A 15,192-nucleotide genomic window follows, 5' to 3' on the forward strand; every position below is an offset into this window, starting at 1 on the left:
TTTTTCCAGTTGAGCACAGGATTGTGCCTTAGTCATCTGAGCAAGGTCCCTTCCTCCCTTTAAAGTTTTTCCAGGATTAATTTCACTGTGTATCAGCAGGAAATGACAAGCCACGTCACTGTTTTCTTTCCAAGGGTTTCATACCACGCTCTACCTGGGCACACGGCATCTAAGTGGAGAAGCACAGTGAACCCATGAAGTATTACCAGTAGGAAGTGACAGTTTTCCTCCTTTTGTTCAGTAAATTCCCTGTGGGCTGCAGCAAAAATATTGGAGACATTTTTAAGACAGGAAGGCTGTTCTGGTTTCAGCTTAGACACATTACTGATTTAATTTTCTCTCTAACTGAAACCAAATCTGACTAGTCTAACAATTTTCAAGTGAAGATTGTGAACTGATAACAAATCCTGAGAATATGACCTGCGTTGAATTGCTGGCTCTAACCCTGCTTTAGGATCAGGAAAATGAACCCAGTGTTTCCCTTAAGTGAAGTATTCTTGGCGTGTGGTAACTTTGAGAGTCCTTCATGAGAGCAGCAGCCGTTTTGGAGCTCGTCCTTCACAGATGGGCCAGCACAGGCAGCAGCAGGAGCTCGTCTTGGGCAGGTCTGTTCTGATGGTTGAATACATCTGATTAAATATTTTCCACCTTCTTTAATATTCCTGGACATGCATTTGGCAGTTACAGTGAAACTGTAAATTACAGTGAAAAGTAATCTGTACCATTAGTTAAAACTGTAGAGTGTTTTTCACAGAAGGATTTCTTGACAGTCAAGGGTATGAAACCCTCTTTTTATTGTATATATTTCTTTTTATTTTACAAATAATTATATTCACTGATAGGAATGTTCCTTCACAGAAGGTACATTTTGTTTTTTTAAAAAGGGGTAGAGTGCCATCCAAAATAAGCCATTTATTGTTCATTGATATAAAATGTGTTCATATTCCTAGGGGGTGTCATATCCAAGCCACTGTTCATCCAGATCTCCTGTATGATCTGCTCCCTGCGCTCGATCCTTTCGGCCAGCTCCGCTGCCTCTGCCGAGTTATACCCTGAGTACGGAGGTCTGTACAGTCCGTCTGTCTCACCCTGGGTGTCCGAAAGGGAGGAATCCTCCCCCTCCTCCTCCTCCTGCTGTGCTTCAGTGCTCCTGTGGGCTCTGGCCCTGCGTGGCACCAGCTGATCGCTGTTCCCGTGCAGTTTGCGGATGTCCCCGGGACACAGCACGCAGATCACTAAGGCACACAGCGTGAGGATCAGCCCCACACAAACGCTGGACACAAAGAGCAGAGCGAGCCTTTCAGGGTGATCTGCAGGCAAGAGAGCCAGGCCTTAATCACTGTGCAAACTGCCCCAGCAGCCATTCCCCAGTGTTCCATGGGCACAGGGCACCCAAACTCCTGACACAGCCCGACCCTGCCAGCTCTGCCTCTCCAGCTGCTGGGCAAAAATCCATTCTGGTTCTAGCACTGTCAAATAACAGCATGGCCCCAGCCCTTTGTGAGCAGCTCAGTGCTGCTCTCAGCCAGCTGCCAGAACTCTGCACACCTTGTTTGGTGTTTCCAGCCATGCTGCCAGAACAACCAGGGCCATGAGCAGAGTGGCTCTGGGCTCTGCAGGGCCTCGGCAGCATCTCCAGGCCAGGTGAGGAGGGAGCACTTTTCTTCCTTGGCACTTAGTGTTGCTAAGTCACAGAACCTGCTTCATCTCACAGCAGAGAAGGCTGGCTTTGGATGGCTTTTTGCTCCTTTTTGTTACTCCTTGATGACCCATGTATGTATGCAACGCAGCCTTTCCAAAGATGGATGTCTCCAGTGCTCTCACAGGTCAGGGCTGGGTTTTCAAAAGTACTGAAAAACCAACAGTCCCCATTGAAAACTTAAAAATATCTTGGCTGCAGTTGCTAAGAGAGTTTGAATCCCTCAAGGCAAGGAATATTCCTTGAATATCAACTATGCTGGGATTGTCTCATCCACAAGACTGTGATGATACTGTAATATTACCATAAAGATGGGATTACTTGTAACCTTTGGAGTTGATCCCCCCTTTTCCCACAATGCTATGATCCAGTGGGCCAAACAATGTGAGCCTCATTTTCCTACCTCTAATGTATGCAAATGTAGCCAAGTAGTTGGAGCTAACAACAGTCCCATCTTTCTTTGGGAGTCTCGATTCCCTTGGATCAAGGTCGGCACCTGTGACACGAGGAGGTAACGCAAATTCAATGAAGCTACTAAACTGATATTTTATAAACCCAGTAACTTCCCAGCTAACAAGTCCACCCAAAACACGGGCAGGTCAGTGCTGTGCTCAGGGAGCTGCAGAACACTGGACCAAACAACAGCCGGTAAGTTAAATAAATAGAAATAACAAATTATTGAAAATATCAAACATCTAGAAAATGGCAAATTCAGTTAAAAGAGTCTATTGCCAAGTGAAACCCCTTGTGCCTATTCCCACTGGGGTTTCTGAAATAATTTTACTTCAGGAAGCTTCACAGTTCTCCAGTGGCCTTTCCAGCCTAACCATGCCATGTGCTCCTGTTACTGGGGACACACATCAGGCTCATCCTTAACTTTGTGGCCTTGGAGAAGAGCTGTTGTCGGCATAACTTGTAAAAGACTCTCCACCCTGAAACAGCTGCAATTTCACTTTTACTCTCCCCAGCATGCTGGCTCTGGGCAGGCTGGGCAGGTCACTCTTCCTGCAGGACTGTGCTCACACCCCACTCCCAGCCTGTCCTCTGCTCTCCAAGGGGAAGAGCAGCTCTTTCAGCAGGGTTTGCACTGCTCCATCCCAACCCTGTGTCTGTGCTGGTACCTACCATCGTTCTGGTTGATGGAAGACTTGTTATCAGGGACCGGGGGGTTGACTGCTGTCAGGATGAATTTGGGAACTGCAGAGACAAAAGGTAAATTGTGTTCTGTGATTTTTAAGAGCCCTCTCCCCAGTTAATGAAGAGTCCCACTGCTAACCCTGGGTTTGTTAACTGGGTTTCTGAGAGTGGAATTGAAGGTTGGACTCACTCTTGGAGCTCTTTTCCATGGCTGTGTGGTTTGTGTGCAGCCAGGGCAGCTCTGGGCTGTGACTGGATTCACACCCTGCCTGCTGCAGGAACATCTCCATGCAGCCTGGCACCCTGCCCCTTGTCCTCAGCCCCTCAGGAGTGTGCCAGCCAGTGCATGGAGACGAAACTGGCCTCTAAATTGAGCACAAACTGGGCTACAGCCAATGCTGAGTTGCATCTAGTTACTGGGTTTGGATGAGGATAATTCACTGTCATTCTAAGATAAATGCTGAAGTCTTGCGTGATGTCATTTGCGAAGCTCTGAGATGGACAGTTGCTGAGGAAGGTGGGGAGGATGGGAATCAATGAGCTGCATCTTTCTCATTGCATTATTTTATTCCCTTGATAAGCGTCCAGTCTTCTCCAAGTAATTAAAAGAACTACAAGGAGGTGCATTGTAGAGGCATTGAGAGTTCACATATTCTGTAATGGATGAGTGGCTCCTTCAGGCACCCAGACCTTGGCACCTGTTCCTGTGCTATTGGGGAAGGCTGATTGATTGATTTTCAGACTGACAGGGGGGTAAAAAAGGGAGAAATTTCAAGTATGACACTCACCTCTATCCCACATAGAAACATTTGCCAAGAAATAGTGTTGAGAGAGTTAAATGGAACAGAGGAGACTGAGGTTTGCAGCTTAGCATAGTTTTCACTTGGAAAACAACTAAAAATAGCACTTCTTTCTGAGCACAGCTTTTCTTTCTGTGTGGGCTCAAAGTCAGAGCTGCTTCCTTTCCTGATGAAGGAATCCTTCTGGGAGTCCTCGCTCCTGTTTGCAGTGGAGCCAACAGATCCAAGGGGTAAATAAGCTCATTTCTGTTTTGTCCTGTACCTCGTGGTAGTTGTAGCTGTTTTCCAGCAGCAGAGTACTTTCCTTAGTGTGGGGGCAGACAGGAGCAGGATTGTTTCCAGCCTGCAGGCTGCATTTGCAGCCCTGGCTGTTCTGAGCAGCATGCCTGTGTGGTGAACAGCATCTGGGAGGAGGCACCTTCTCCAGTGCAAAGCTCCTGTTGTGGCCTGGGGCTCCTTCACCTGTGCTGATGCTCCTTCTCCTAGGGGAGCTCCCCAGGGCTTTGCTTGCTCTTTTCCCCTGTGTATTCAAATATTTATTGCAGGGGAATGTTTAGTTCAGAATGGCATGGACAGAAAGAGCCCCTGGCTGCTTGCATTGCTTGTGTTCATTGTGGTGCCTTTCAGATGTGAGGATTTGACTGCTATAGGCTACATCAGGTCACTGAACAGAACAGCTGCGACCAGGACAGGAAAGTTTATTAAGATAATCACATCTGTATTCCAGCACTGCTTTGGCAGACAGGAGTCAGTCACCTCCTGCTAAAGGCAGCCCACAAAGGGACTCTGGCATGCAGGGAGTGCCAAACACCACGGGGCTGAGGGAGCCTTGTGTCCTGAGAGAGCATTCCAGCATTCCCTGATCCACAGCAGGGGCTGAGGGAGCCTTGTGTCCTGAGAGAGCATTCCCTGATCCACAGCAGGGGCTGAGGGAGCCTTGTGTCCTGAGAGAGCATTCCCTGATCCACAGCAGGGGCTGAGGGAACCTTGTGTCCTGAGAGAGCATTCCCTGATCCACACCAGGGGCTGTTTCCTGAGAGAGGGTTCCCTGATCCTGAATGCAGGCTCAGCCAGAGCCAGGAGCTCCCACCTGGCACAGACAGGAGGAGATGATGCTGAGCAGAGCACTGGGGGCACTGACACTTCAATAAAGCAGCACCTCCCAGTTGCTGTCAGGAGTGAAGTGCCAGTGTAAGAAAGCAGCCAGACACACTCCCCCTAAACAGCTGCTGACACTGGGTGGGCAGTGTGGGGTTTTTTCACACCTCCTGACCATGCTAGGAATACTCTGAAGTGTGGTACAGCCCTGAGAACAAAACTGCTCTGCTCTGCTGAGTTCCTGTCACTACAGGGGCAGGTCTATTTGCATTATCTTGGGAAGCATCAGATTAGCAGGCATCCTCTAGTGAGGAGAATGAATGGAAACTGCCATTCTGGAATATTCTTCCTGTGTTCACTAGATGATCTGTAAAATAATCGGATCTGCAGATCATTGGCTAATGCTTCACACTGCACAGCCCAGTAAGATTTGGCAGAAGGAAAACTCTTCCAAATGTGCCAGCAGCACAAAAGAACACTATTTGTTACCCACGTGTTTCTGCAAAGCCACATCTCTAAATAGAAGAATGCGTAATTCCAGTGCCAACAAACTCACAAACAAACTCACTCTGCTGGTCTGGTACACAGACATGCAAACAGGAATGACTTCTTGTGATTATGCTCATGCTAATTAAACAGAATGCCATTAGCTCGTTCATAAGGGCAGCTGCACAATAATATAATGTATTGGTGCAATGGCAGATTCCCACATCTCTCCAATCATAGGAAGGTGCATTACTGCACCACCTTTCACAGCTGACAAACCAATTCCTGGGGACACTGAAAATCTCCTGGGGCTCATTTTGCTCTGATCTTCAGGCAGAGGTGATCTGGCCATCAATCTCACAGTGTTGTTCTTAAAGCATGTCTCAGGTAACCTGTGCCTTTTGAGCACTGCTCACTGGGGATTCAGCCACAGGACTCTGCAGGATGTACCTGTGGAGCTGCTCCTATTGGAGTGTTTTGGGAATTCTGCTTGCCTCTTAGGAAATTATATTAATCTATAGCTAACCATATGGAAAACTTCCCTCTTGTTTGAGGAGTGAGCTGAAGTACTTTTCAGTCCTGCAAGCAATGTACAGCCTCAAGCCCTTACTTTTCATAAACCCTCACTTCCCTCTCCATGAGCAAGGAAACCCCTCTGTGAGGGAGAAGCTGTACTCAGATGAGTCAGGTTTCACGACTGGCTTGTACACATGCCTCAATTATGCTAGGCTGTTTTACCTGCACTGAGGCCAGGCAATGCCAGTGAGCTCTGTGGAAAAAACTCTTATCTTGATAGTATTTCTCAAAAATATTGAACTACCCAGTTGATATTTTATGGTCGGTTGCATTTTTATAGCAAAAATCCCTTAATGCCAGAGTCTTTGTGAGGTGCTGCTGTGCCCAGGGGCTTGTACACATATTTTGTATGGCTGTGTCCCAAACCTCCTGTGTTTAAGGGAAATGGGTATTTGGAAGGCTCAGTGCCCACATGTGGACATGTGTGTGTCTCTGCAAGCAGGAATGAGGCCCTGGAAACAATTGTGCATTTGCTCTTACCACATGCGTAGCTGACATTCAGGGATTTTGGCACTCCAGGCAGGCACGGGCTGCCAAAATCCCGGCTGGTGACAATGACTTTGCATCTCTGCTTCCCATAGCACCTTTTTGATAACACTTCCAGTGCTGTGTAAGACAAACAGTCTGAAAGAAAAACACACACAATAAATATACATCACCTTGGAGTTACCTGGCATGAGGGCTGCTGGACACAGGACTGGAGGTACACCTGAGATCAAGTGCAGATTTGTACCTTGGCCTTAGCAGGAATTCAGGGTTAAACATTAAGATCTGTCAATGCAAGGAAGTCAGCTACAATACAAATGTGAGCTTGCAGCGAGGTAACTCTCCCTTGTTGCCTTACAGGTGCGTACTAAGGGTGCAGAAAGAGTCTCAGCAAGCTCCAAACAGGTGCCCAATGTAAGGTCTCAATGTTCCATTCAGGATGTGTTGGAAAAAATGAGCACATCCCTGTAGCTCTGCATCTATGCCATCTCACATCTAGAGGTGAAATGCTGCTTCCAAGTCAGCCCTGGGTTACTGAGATGACTCAACTGGATATCCAAGTTCAGTTCAAGTCAGGTGAGATCAGATTTTGTGTTGCAACAGCTCAGGTTACAGGGAAGTTCAGGGTATTAAAAAGTAGCTTTTGGTTTACTATGAAGAGGTCAAAATGTGCTCAATATTTAACCAGGGAAACATGTGCCTTCCAATAATGGGTTTTGCACTGGAGCTGAAATTATTTGAGTGGGAAAGTGTGTGAGTCACACTCTGCTTTACAAAAAAAGAACATCTCTAAATGTGATTAAGTTCTCTGTATCCACATGAGCTGAACTCCAAGCCACACAGCAAACAAAAAACACCCTGTAGCTTTGGTTTCTGAACAGAAAGGCTGCAGAAAGAACAAATTTGGAGACAGTAGTACTTCTCTGAATCTTTTTGCACCACCCCACACAGTGCAGCTTTCTGTGTGTGGCAGATGTGTTTCACTCCAAGCTTCTGAGGCCAGGGGCTCTAAAGGCCTGGACTGTCATTCCTGGGGATTAAAGCAGTCCCTACAGTCAAGGATGGCCTCCTGACACCTGCAACTGCAGAAGCTCCCTTGTGCCTCTGGAGGAAGGACAAACACTGTTTGCAGAGATACACCAAAGGTTCCCTGAATCTGTGTGAACAGAAGAGAAGGTTTGAGACCGAGTTCTTGACATTTAATGTTTGAAAACGGGGCATATTTGTGATTTTTGGAGTAAACTCCCTGACACCAGTACTAAATCAGTCCTATACCTGGGCAGAGCCATCAGAGACACTGGGCTGATCTGTCTGGCAAGGGCTCGTGGGGTGCTTTGGACATGGATTTTAGGACAGAGCTCTTTGACTTTGCAGAGGCCTGAAATCCCAATAGCTGTGTGTCCCAAGAGAGTGCTGGGAAGGCAGGGAAGGGCTGACCTAAAGCAGTGAGTAGTTCTGATTAACTAAACTCAGCAGTTTTAGTTTCCCTCCCTGGCTATTCCAGGTGAGTAAGGATATAATTGGATGGATGTTTTAGGCTTACTTTGGCAAGTACAAAACCAACTGGAGAGTATCAGGAAGAGTTGTCAATTGATTAATAAATTAATAGACTGGGAGCACAAAAGAAAACTGGCAAACTGAATTATGTTTTCTATAGAATTCCCTGCCCTGGGATTTACTCTTGGTGCCTTATAAAGCCAGGAGGATGCTGTGCTGATGGTTTTCTACATATTCAGTGATATGGCAGCTGTATTTTTCATTTTACCTTTGCTCATGTTTCTGTGGGACTGAATAGCCTGTTATCATCTCTATGCATGTTGGATTTATGTTTATCATTACGGCCTGCAGTTCTTGGCAGGCCAGCTTGGGAGAGCCCCCAAGGCTTGCCTGGTGTCACAGGTGAGTAAATGCAAACCGGGGCTGCTTCTTCTGCAGGACAGGACACACGTTACCTGGAAAGTGTTATAACTTAAAAAACTTATTTAAAACTTCTTGCGTTGTGAAAAGGTTTTGGGTTTTAGTGATTTAGTAAAAAATTCTGTCTGGTTTACATGTGGCCTTGCTGCCTTCCCAGCAGTTCTATGATGGGATTATCTTGGATAAGTTACCCTCCTCCTGGTCAGACACCTTATTGCTGTGACTGAACGAGGAGAGGTCAGGCTGTGTTTGGAGTGAAGGAATCCCATGGAATGGCCCCAGAGAAACCATGGGCTGGGAGATGAACATAAATACACCGTGGGCTGGGAGATGAACATAAATACACCATGGGCTGGGAGATGAACATAAATACACCGTGGGCTGGGAGATGAACATAAATACACCACGTGGCTTCTTCCTGACCAGGTGCTTTCTGATGTACGCAGATAACCTGGGGCCTGTCAGACTGGTACATAGGTTTTCAATCAGCTGCCTCTGGAGAGGCACATTCCCAGAGTGCTCCCAGGCTGGTGGTGCACAAGGCAGCAGTGTGTGCCTGGGAACGCTCTCCGCTCTCCATGCCTCTCTCCCAGAGCTGCCTGTCGCACACCAAGGCTGTGGTGGATCCTTTGTACCAGACACTGGCGTGGATGGCACCGGGACACGGGTGTCAGGAAAGGTTCTTAATGCACTAATAAAGTGTCCAGTCTGACTGCAGCTATTTAACAGTTGGAGCAGAAAGCCTTGTTTCTGCAGGAAAGGCTCTTTCAGCTCCCTAATTAGCTTTGTTTTGGTAAGTTTTGGCATGCAAATGACATGCCATAAATCACACAGGCTTTAATGAGGAGTAATTTGTCTTCTGCTTTCTTAAAGCTGCTCTCAATTCAGACAGGAGGAGCTTTCCCTCCCTTTCCTGCCACACAAAAGCTGCAGGTGCTGGAGCATCTTGTGCCTGTCTCAGCCTCTCCAAACGCTTCCAGCTGCTTTCATCCCCAACTGCTCCTCACTTACTGTGCCCACACACAGAAGAATAAGGAGCTCCCTTTTAAAATCAGCTGCAAGCCAAGATTTCACACCTCCAAATCAGGATGGCTTGTGCTTTGTGGAGCCCAGATACCAGCTGTGGGGACATGAACTGACAAGGGAAAACTGTGGAGTTTGGAGCAAGCTGAGGCTGCAGGCTCCTAAAGAAAGCTGCTGAAATAAGATGGTAATTTATGCAAGAGCATGGACACAGGGTCCTGCCTGTGCATCAGAAAAGGGCCATGGAACTGCTGCTTGCAGCAGAAACACACAATGTGAGCAGCAGCACTTATGTACAAAAAAACCCCAACGTGGTGTGTCTGTCATCCTTGCAGATGGGTGTGCAGGGTGGGGGTCCGTCCCACCAAGGGCCAAGTGTGCCTGATCCCCATTTCCTGGCAGCAGGAACCCCGCTCCCTGCTCCTGCTCCTGCACAGACACGAGCTCCTGGCTCCTTCTGGACTTGAGGGCCAAGTGTACCTTTCCAAACCTTTCACAAAAATAGACCCAAGAACCCCTGGTAAAGAACCCTGCTGGTAAAGAAATCATTGCTGGTTAAAGGGATGTGTGTCTCAGTGTGCTCCAAGCAACTTCCACCAGCAAAACCTGATCCTCCCTGTTCATCTCAGTGCAAAGTTATTTGGACTCTAAAAATGGTGGCTGGTCTCCTCCTGCCTTCAAATAATCACTCCTGATCCTGCTGCTGCACTGCAAACCTTTTCTTTTAAGGGATTTTTGTATTGACAACATTCACTGGGGCAGAGGGGTGCAATGGCTCCTACTGGCACCTCTTGGGGCCCGAAGCACCAATTTATCTTCTCAGTTTGCTCAGGCTGACACAGGCAAGGGCCTTTTCATAGCTGATGTCTGCACCTAGAGCGAGCTGACTTAAAGGGGTTTTGTGGTGCAAGCAAAATTGACCTGTTTTATCCTTGCTTTTGCATCCACAAAATTCATTTGGTTCCTGTCTCCCATGCCCAAAGTGCCAGGGCAGTGTGGAAACATTTCCAGATCTGCCTAAAGCTGCTTGTACCTTCACTGCTGCTCCTTCTGCTCTCAAGAGAGCTTCCCAGGGCACAGGCTCACACCAGGCAAAGATACACCTCTTACTAAGAGACAGAAACCAAAAGCTTTTCGATCAGTCAGTGGGTAAGAGGCCCTTTGAATTGGCTACAATATCCAAGCAAGCAAACAAACAAAAATAATCACAGCATCACAGAATCCTGTTCCATTAAAAAAATGACACCTAGCTGGACTGGAAGGAACCTACAGGATTCTCAAAACCCCCCTTTGCTTGACTTTCTCAGCCCTCGTTCTTCCCTGAATTCCACTGGGAATGAAGAGGAGACTAGGCCAAGCCCAGCCCCAGGGTTTGCCTCGGCACAGTGCAAGCTGTGAGGAGAGTTTGAATTCACCTTCCAGAAGGGGGGCCGGGTAAAAGCGAGGGCAGTACTGGAAAGAGCAATGAGAATGTGACAGGGCTGTACCTCAGGGCTCTGCTGGCCGTGGTGCTTGAGGAACACACATCTGACCAGCCAGTGTGCATGCAGGGAATCTCTGGGCAGGATGTTGCAGTGTTCTGGCTTGCAAGCTGAACCTGGAGACAACCTGCTACCAAGCCTTCCTTCAAGTATTTTCATGTATTAACAAGAGTAATTTATTATTTGAGAGGTGTTTGTTGACCTGAATCTTCCTGGTGCTCTCTATGGTAACCTGTTCTGGCACAATTCTTTAACTTTTTCTGACCAATAAATTTTCTGTTTCCTGCTGCACATGTTAATATAAAAGAGATAATGGGTCAGAAAAGGCAGCAATACTCACAGGAACAAACTGCTATAGTTTCCTGCTTTGGGGCTGGGCACAATGGATTCCTCTAGGCAGAACCATCTGCTCCAGAACCACACCCAGAATTTTCTTGTGAAGTTTTTGATAGTCTTGGTAAAACAGGAAAGTTGCTGGCTGGAGATTGTGTGCAGGTTTAACAGTGCCAGGCACTGGGACAGCTGCAGAAGCTGGCTTTTACCATCAAACTGGCTCAGAGAACCAGCTGCATGAGCAGGTACTCATGCTAAAGGTGGAGGGGGAGGCTCAGGGTCCTACAAGTGCCCAAGGGCACACAGATCCCTCCCGCAGCAGAGATGGATGTATATAGTTTATTTCCTGTATGGAGAAGAGCCTTTATGCCAAAGAAATGTTTTCCTGGGCTCCCTTTGAGGCAAAGCTCTGAAAATCTGCCAGCTGATTTAAAGGTGGTTCACAGAACAGCAATGCTTGAGAGCCCATCTGTGCCAGCCCAAAGCTGGTGTCTGTCTGTCCCAGGCCAAAGCTGCTGTCTGTCTGTGCCAGCCCAAAGCTGCTGTCTGTCTGTGCCAGCCCAAAGCTGCTGTCTGTCTGTGCCAGCCCAAAGCTGGTGTCTGTCTGTGCCAGCCCAAAGCTGCTGTCTGTCTGTCCCTGCTATCACACACACACCAGCAGGCAGCCACCATCTCGAGGAGCACCCCATCAATACCCAGCACACCTGGCAGGACCCTGTCAGGTAGGGAGAAATGCAAACCTTTGGAGCTCACCAGAGACTTTCTGGGCCTGCCTGGGACCTGTGGGTAACTTTTCTTCGGCACAGTGCTACAAGAGTCACCTCGCAGTTTCTCTGTGAAGCAGTGAAAGAACTGGAATGGCCTGAGTGCTGCCCTTGGGCTGAGTTGCACTAATGTGAGCAGAAACAATAATGGATGTGTGTTGGAGCTCTTCAGCTTTTGGTGCAAACATAAATGTGTGCATGGGTTCTGGTTCAGGAGGGAAGAGCTGTCCCAAGTCATTACATTGAAATTACCATTGTTTTCTCTGAGAGAAAGGTACGCGGTCATTGCAGGAATCTACTCATGCACCCACTCACATCTGTAGGTGCTTACACAACCACAGAAATAAGATTCAGGCTCGAGAGAGATCTCTGGACCCAGTTGGGTCTGGCTCCTAAGTGCCAAATATCTGTGATAACTGAATGTGAACTCCCACCCCACACAGGGGCTCTTGGAAATTCCACAGAATTCCTGCAGAAAGTCCCTGGTACCACACAGGAAGAGGCCAAGCACTTCCATTAAGCAGTAGGAAATCTGTACAAGGATCTACCTTCTGTAGACCTGCTTTGTGTTTGTCTCAGGCTTTATGCTCTCTCCTGCTGTCCTAGGCTGCTTTCCATAGCTCAGAAGCAGTGCCAGCCAGGGTGCTGCTGCACAGCTGCTCCTGCACAGGGGCCACAGCACAGCTTGCTGCTCCTGCAGATTCTTTATCCTGGGAAACTTTATCCTTAGGAAAGGTTTGCAGAATTCTGATCTGTGGACTGTGAGTGTCGGCATTAGAGGCAAGGGAGGGATTTTGAGAGGTCAGTGAAGTGCAAGACATGAGTGTGGTGGCAGCCTGTCCTGATCAGAGAGGCTCTGCCCTGCCTTGTGTCACCTGTTAATGCCACTGTCATGAGGGCTGTGGGGCCTGTCAGAGACCTGCTGAAATGTTCTCCACAGGACAGACAGGCACAGCTAAGTCTGTGTAAGGGCCCAAGAGAGCTGGTGTGAATCACAGACCTGGCAATATTAAATAGGTTCTTGTCTAAGAACAGATTGTGATTTTCAGCCAATAAATTCCTAATAGCATCTATGTAACTAAATAGAAACATTGGCTTGCAGACAAAGGGCTCTTAAGATGAATTATTGATCTTTTGATGTTCAGAGATGCTTGTCATAGGCATGTAAAACATGTTTCTAATGAGCAATGTTAAGCCTTTGCACAGGGCTGGTGTCAGTCATGCAAGCCCTTCCCTGTGTGGTACCAAGGGGTTGGAACAGCACACTCATCTGCTGGCCTTCTCATGGTGTGAAAAGTTACCTTTGTGCCCTTGCTGTCACCACTGAACCTGTTATTCAGTTAGTCCTAGGTACACAGGACATTCCTGACTGGGTGCCAGGGAGAAGTCACAGGGACGTTTAACTCCCCAGTGTGCCACCACAGCCTTGGGCTCTGCTCATCCAACAGCATCCAAAGCAATGGCCCTGCCCCAGGGACCCTCTGTGCAGTCTGCAGCCAATGCAGGGAACATCTGGCACAAAGAGGGATCAGAGAACAAGGAGCAGTAGCACACAGAATCCTGACACTCAGGTGTGTACAGTCTGCAGCCAATGCAGGGAACATCTGGCACAAACGGGGATCAGAGAACAAGGAGCAGTAGCACACAGAATCCTGACACTCAGGTGTGTACAGTCTGCAGCCAATGCAGGGAACATCTGGCACAAAGAGGGATCAGAGAACAAGGAGCAGTAGCACACAGAATCCTGACACTCAGGTGTGTACAGTCTGCAGCCAATGCAGGGAACATCTGGCACAAACGGGGATCAGAGAACAAGGAGCAGTAGCACACAGAATCCTGACACTCAGGTCACCTGGTCACTGTCAGAAGCTGGAGGAAGAAGAGAGACCAACAGCTGATATTTATTATTTGTCACCTAAATTCAAGACAGGCAAGGGAACTAGTTCTTGATGCCAATCATATGAAGAACTGATTAACTATATGAAAGTTCATTACTTTGCTGCATTTCTCACCCTATGTTCCTCCCTCATACGGGGCCATTTGTTTGAGTTTCAGAAACAATCTCTCTCTTTTCCATCACAGATGCTTTCAGAACACCATTGCTCCTGCAGCTGCAGTTTCTCCCCCCTGTGTTCCTGTTCCCTGTGCTCCTGCCTGCAGAATCCCTCGGTGGTGCCCAGACATACCAAAGGGGGGTGAGTGCTCCGCCTGGGTTGAGCAGACGCTCTCCTCGTGTGCCCATCTGCCATAGGTGGCCGAGTAGATGATCAGGAACTTGGATTCCTGACAGTGGAGCTTCAGTTCCTGGTTCTCACATGCTGATTTGGTTTTGTATTCAGCTGGAGTAGAAGCAAACAGCAATATGATAGCGTGAGGCAATTTAAATGGCTGGGCTGTTAATAGCAGATAGCAGCAGGACAGAAACAGCTTTCCTGCAAATGCTGTTCAAGTGGCACGTGGCACCTGTACAGCCAGGCACAAAGTCAAGAGCAGAGAGCTCCTTCCAAATGAATTGTGCCCAGGTGACCGTCTAGGGCCTGTGGCTCCATCTTGAAGAGAACAGAAAACCCTCATTTTGCCAATCTCCTTTCCCAGTGAAACAGCCTCCCTGCTTTCCTGGCTTTCTTTGCACTCCTGCTCAGCCAGAGAAGTTTCACCCTTCCCTTTTGTGTCTCCTGGGGACCCTGTTGCATTCTGCTGGTGCCTCAGTCACAGGCAGGGCTGGCACCACTCAGTGACAGCGCTGGGCGAGGCAGGGACAATGGCAGGGCACAAGGGCAGGGCACAATGGCAGGGCACAAGGGCAGGGCACAAGGGCAGGGCACAATGGCAGGGCACAAGGGCAGGGCACAAGGGCAGGGACAATGGCAGGGCACAAGGGCAGGGCACAAGGGCAGGGACAATGGCAGGGCACAAGGGCAGGGCACAAGGGCAGGGACAAGGGCAGGGCACAAGGGCAGGGCACAAGGGCAGGGCACAAGGGCAGGGACAATGGCAGGGCACAAGGGCAGGGCACAAGGGCAGGGCACAAGGGCAGGGACAATGGCAGGGCACAATGGCAGGGCACAAGGGCAGGGCACAAGGGCAGGGCACAAGGGCAGGGACAATGGCAGGGCACAAGGGCAGGGACAAGGGCAGGGCACAAGGGCAGGGACAAGGGCAGGGCACAAGGGCAGGGCACAAGGGCAGAACAGGTCCCCATCCCAGCCCCGCAGTGCTCTCAGCTGTACCTGCACTGCTCCACCAAGGCCGCTGTGCTTCCCTGGGTGGCACCATCCAGCAAGGGCTCATTTCAAAGTTGGACTGGCAAGGTGATGTGAATTAGGAGCCTGAAATAATCCCCCTCCCTTGCCCAGCTGGCACAGGCACCCTGGCAGCACCCTCAGCAGAGG

General features: G+C 48.7%; 1 protein-coding gene across 2 annotated transcripts in view; it reads right to left on the reverse strand.

The window, feature by feature from the left end:
* Positions 1-544: 544 nt before the first annotated feature.
* Positions 545-15,192, reverse strand: part of EVA1C (eva-1 homolog C) — a 32,927-nt gene continuing 18,279 nt past the window's right edge. Inside the window, exons 4-8 of one of the 2 annotated variants that reach the window (XM_059466175.1) lie at positions 13,987-14,139; positions 6,277-6,420; positions 2,825-2,896; positions 2,103-2,195; positions 545-1,310 (exon numbers count right to left, since the gene is read on the reverse strand). In XM_059466175.1, coding sequence (XP_059322158.1) covers positions 913-1,310; positions 2,103-2,195; positions 2,825-2,896; positions 6,277-6,420; positions 13,987-14,139 — 860 coding nt within the window. In that variant the 3' untranslated portion in view covers positions 545-912. Of the gene's footprint in view, positions 1,311-2,102; positions 2,196-2,824; positions 2,897-4,075; positions 4,727-6,276; positions 6,421-13,986; positions 14,140-15,192 lie in introns of those variants that run through there. The other variant, XM_059466176.1, reaches the window with a different exon arrangement.

This window comes from Ammospiza nelsoni, chromosome 2 (genome assembly GCF_027579445.1).
Source record: "Ammospiza nelsoni isolate bAmmNel1 chromosome 2, bAmmNel1.pri, whole genome shotgun sequence".
Classification (NCBI taxonomy): Eukaryota; Metazoa; Chordata; class Aves; order Passeriformes; family Passerellidae; genus Ammospiza; species Ammospiza nelsoni.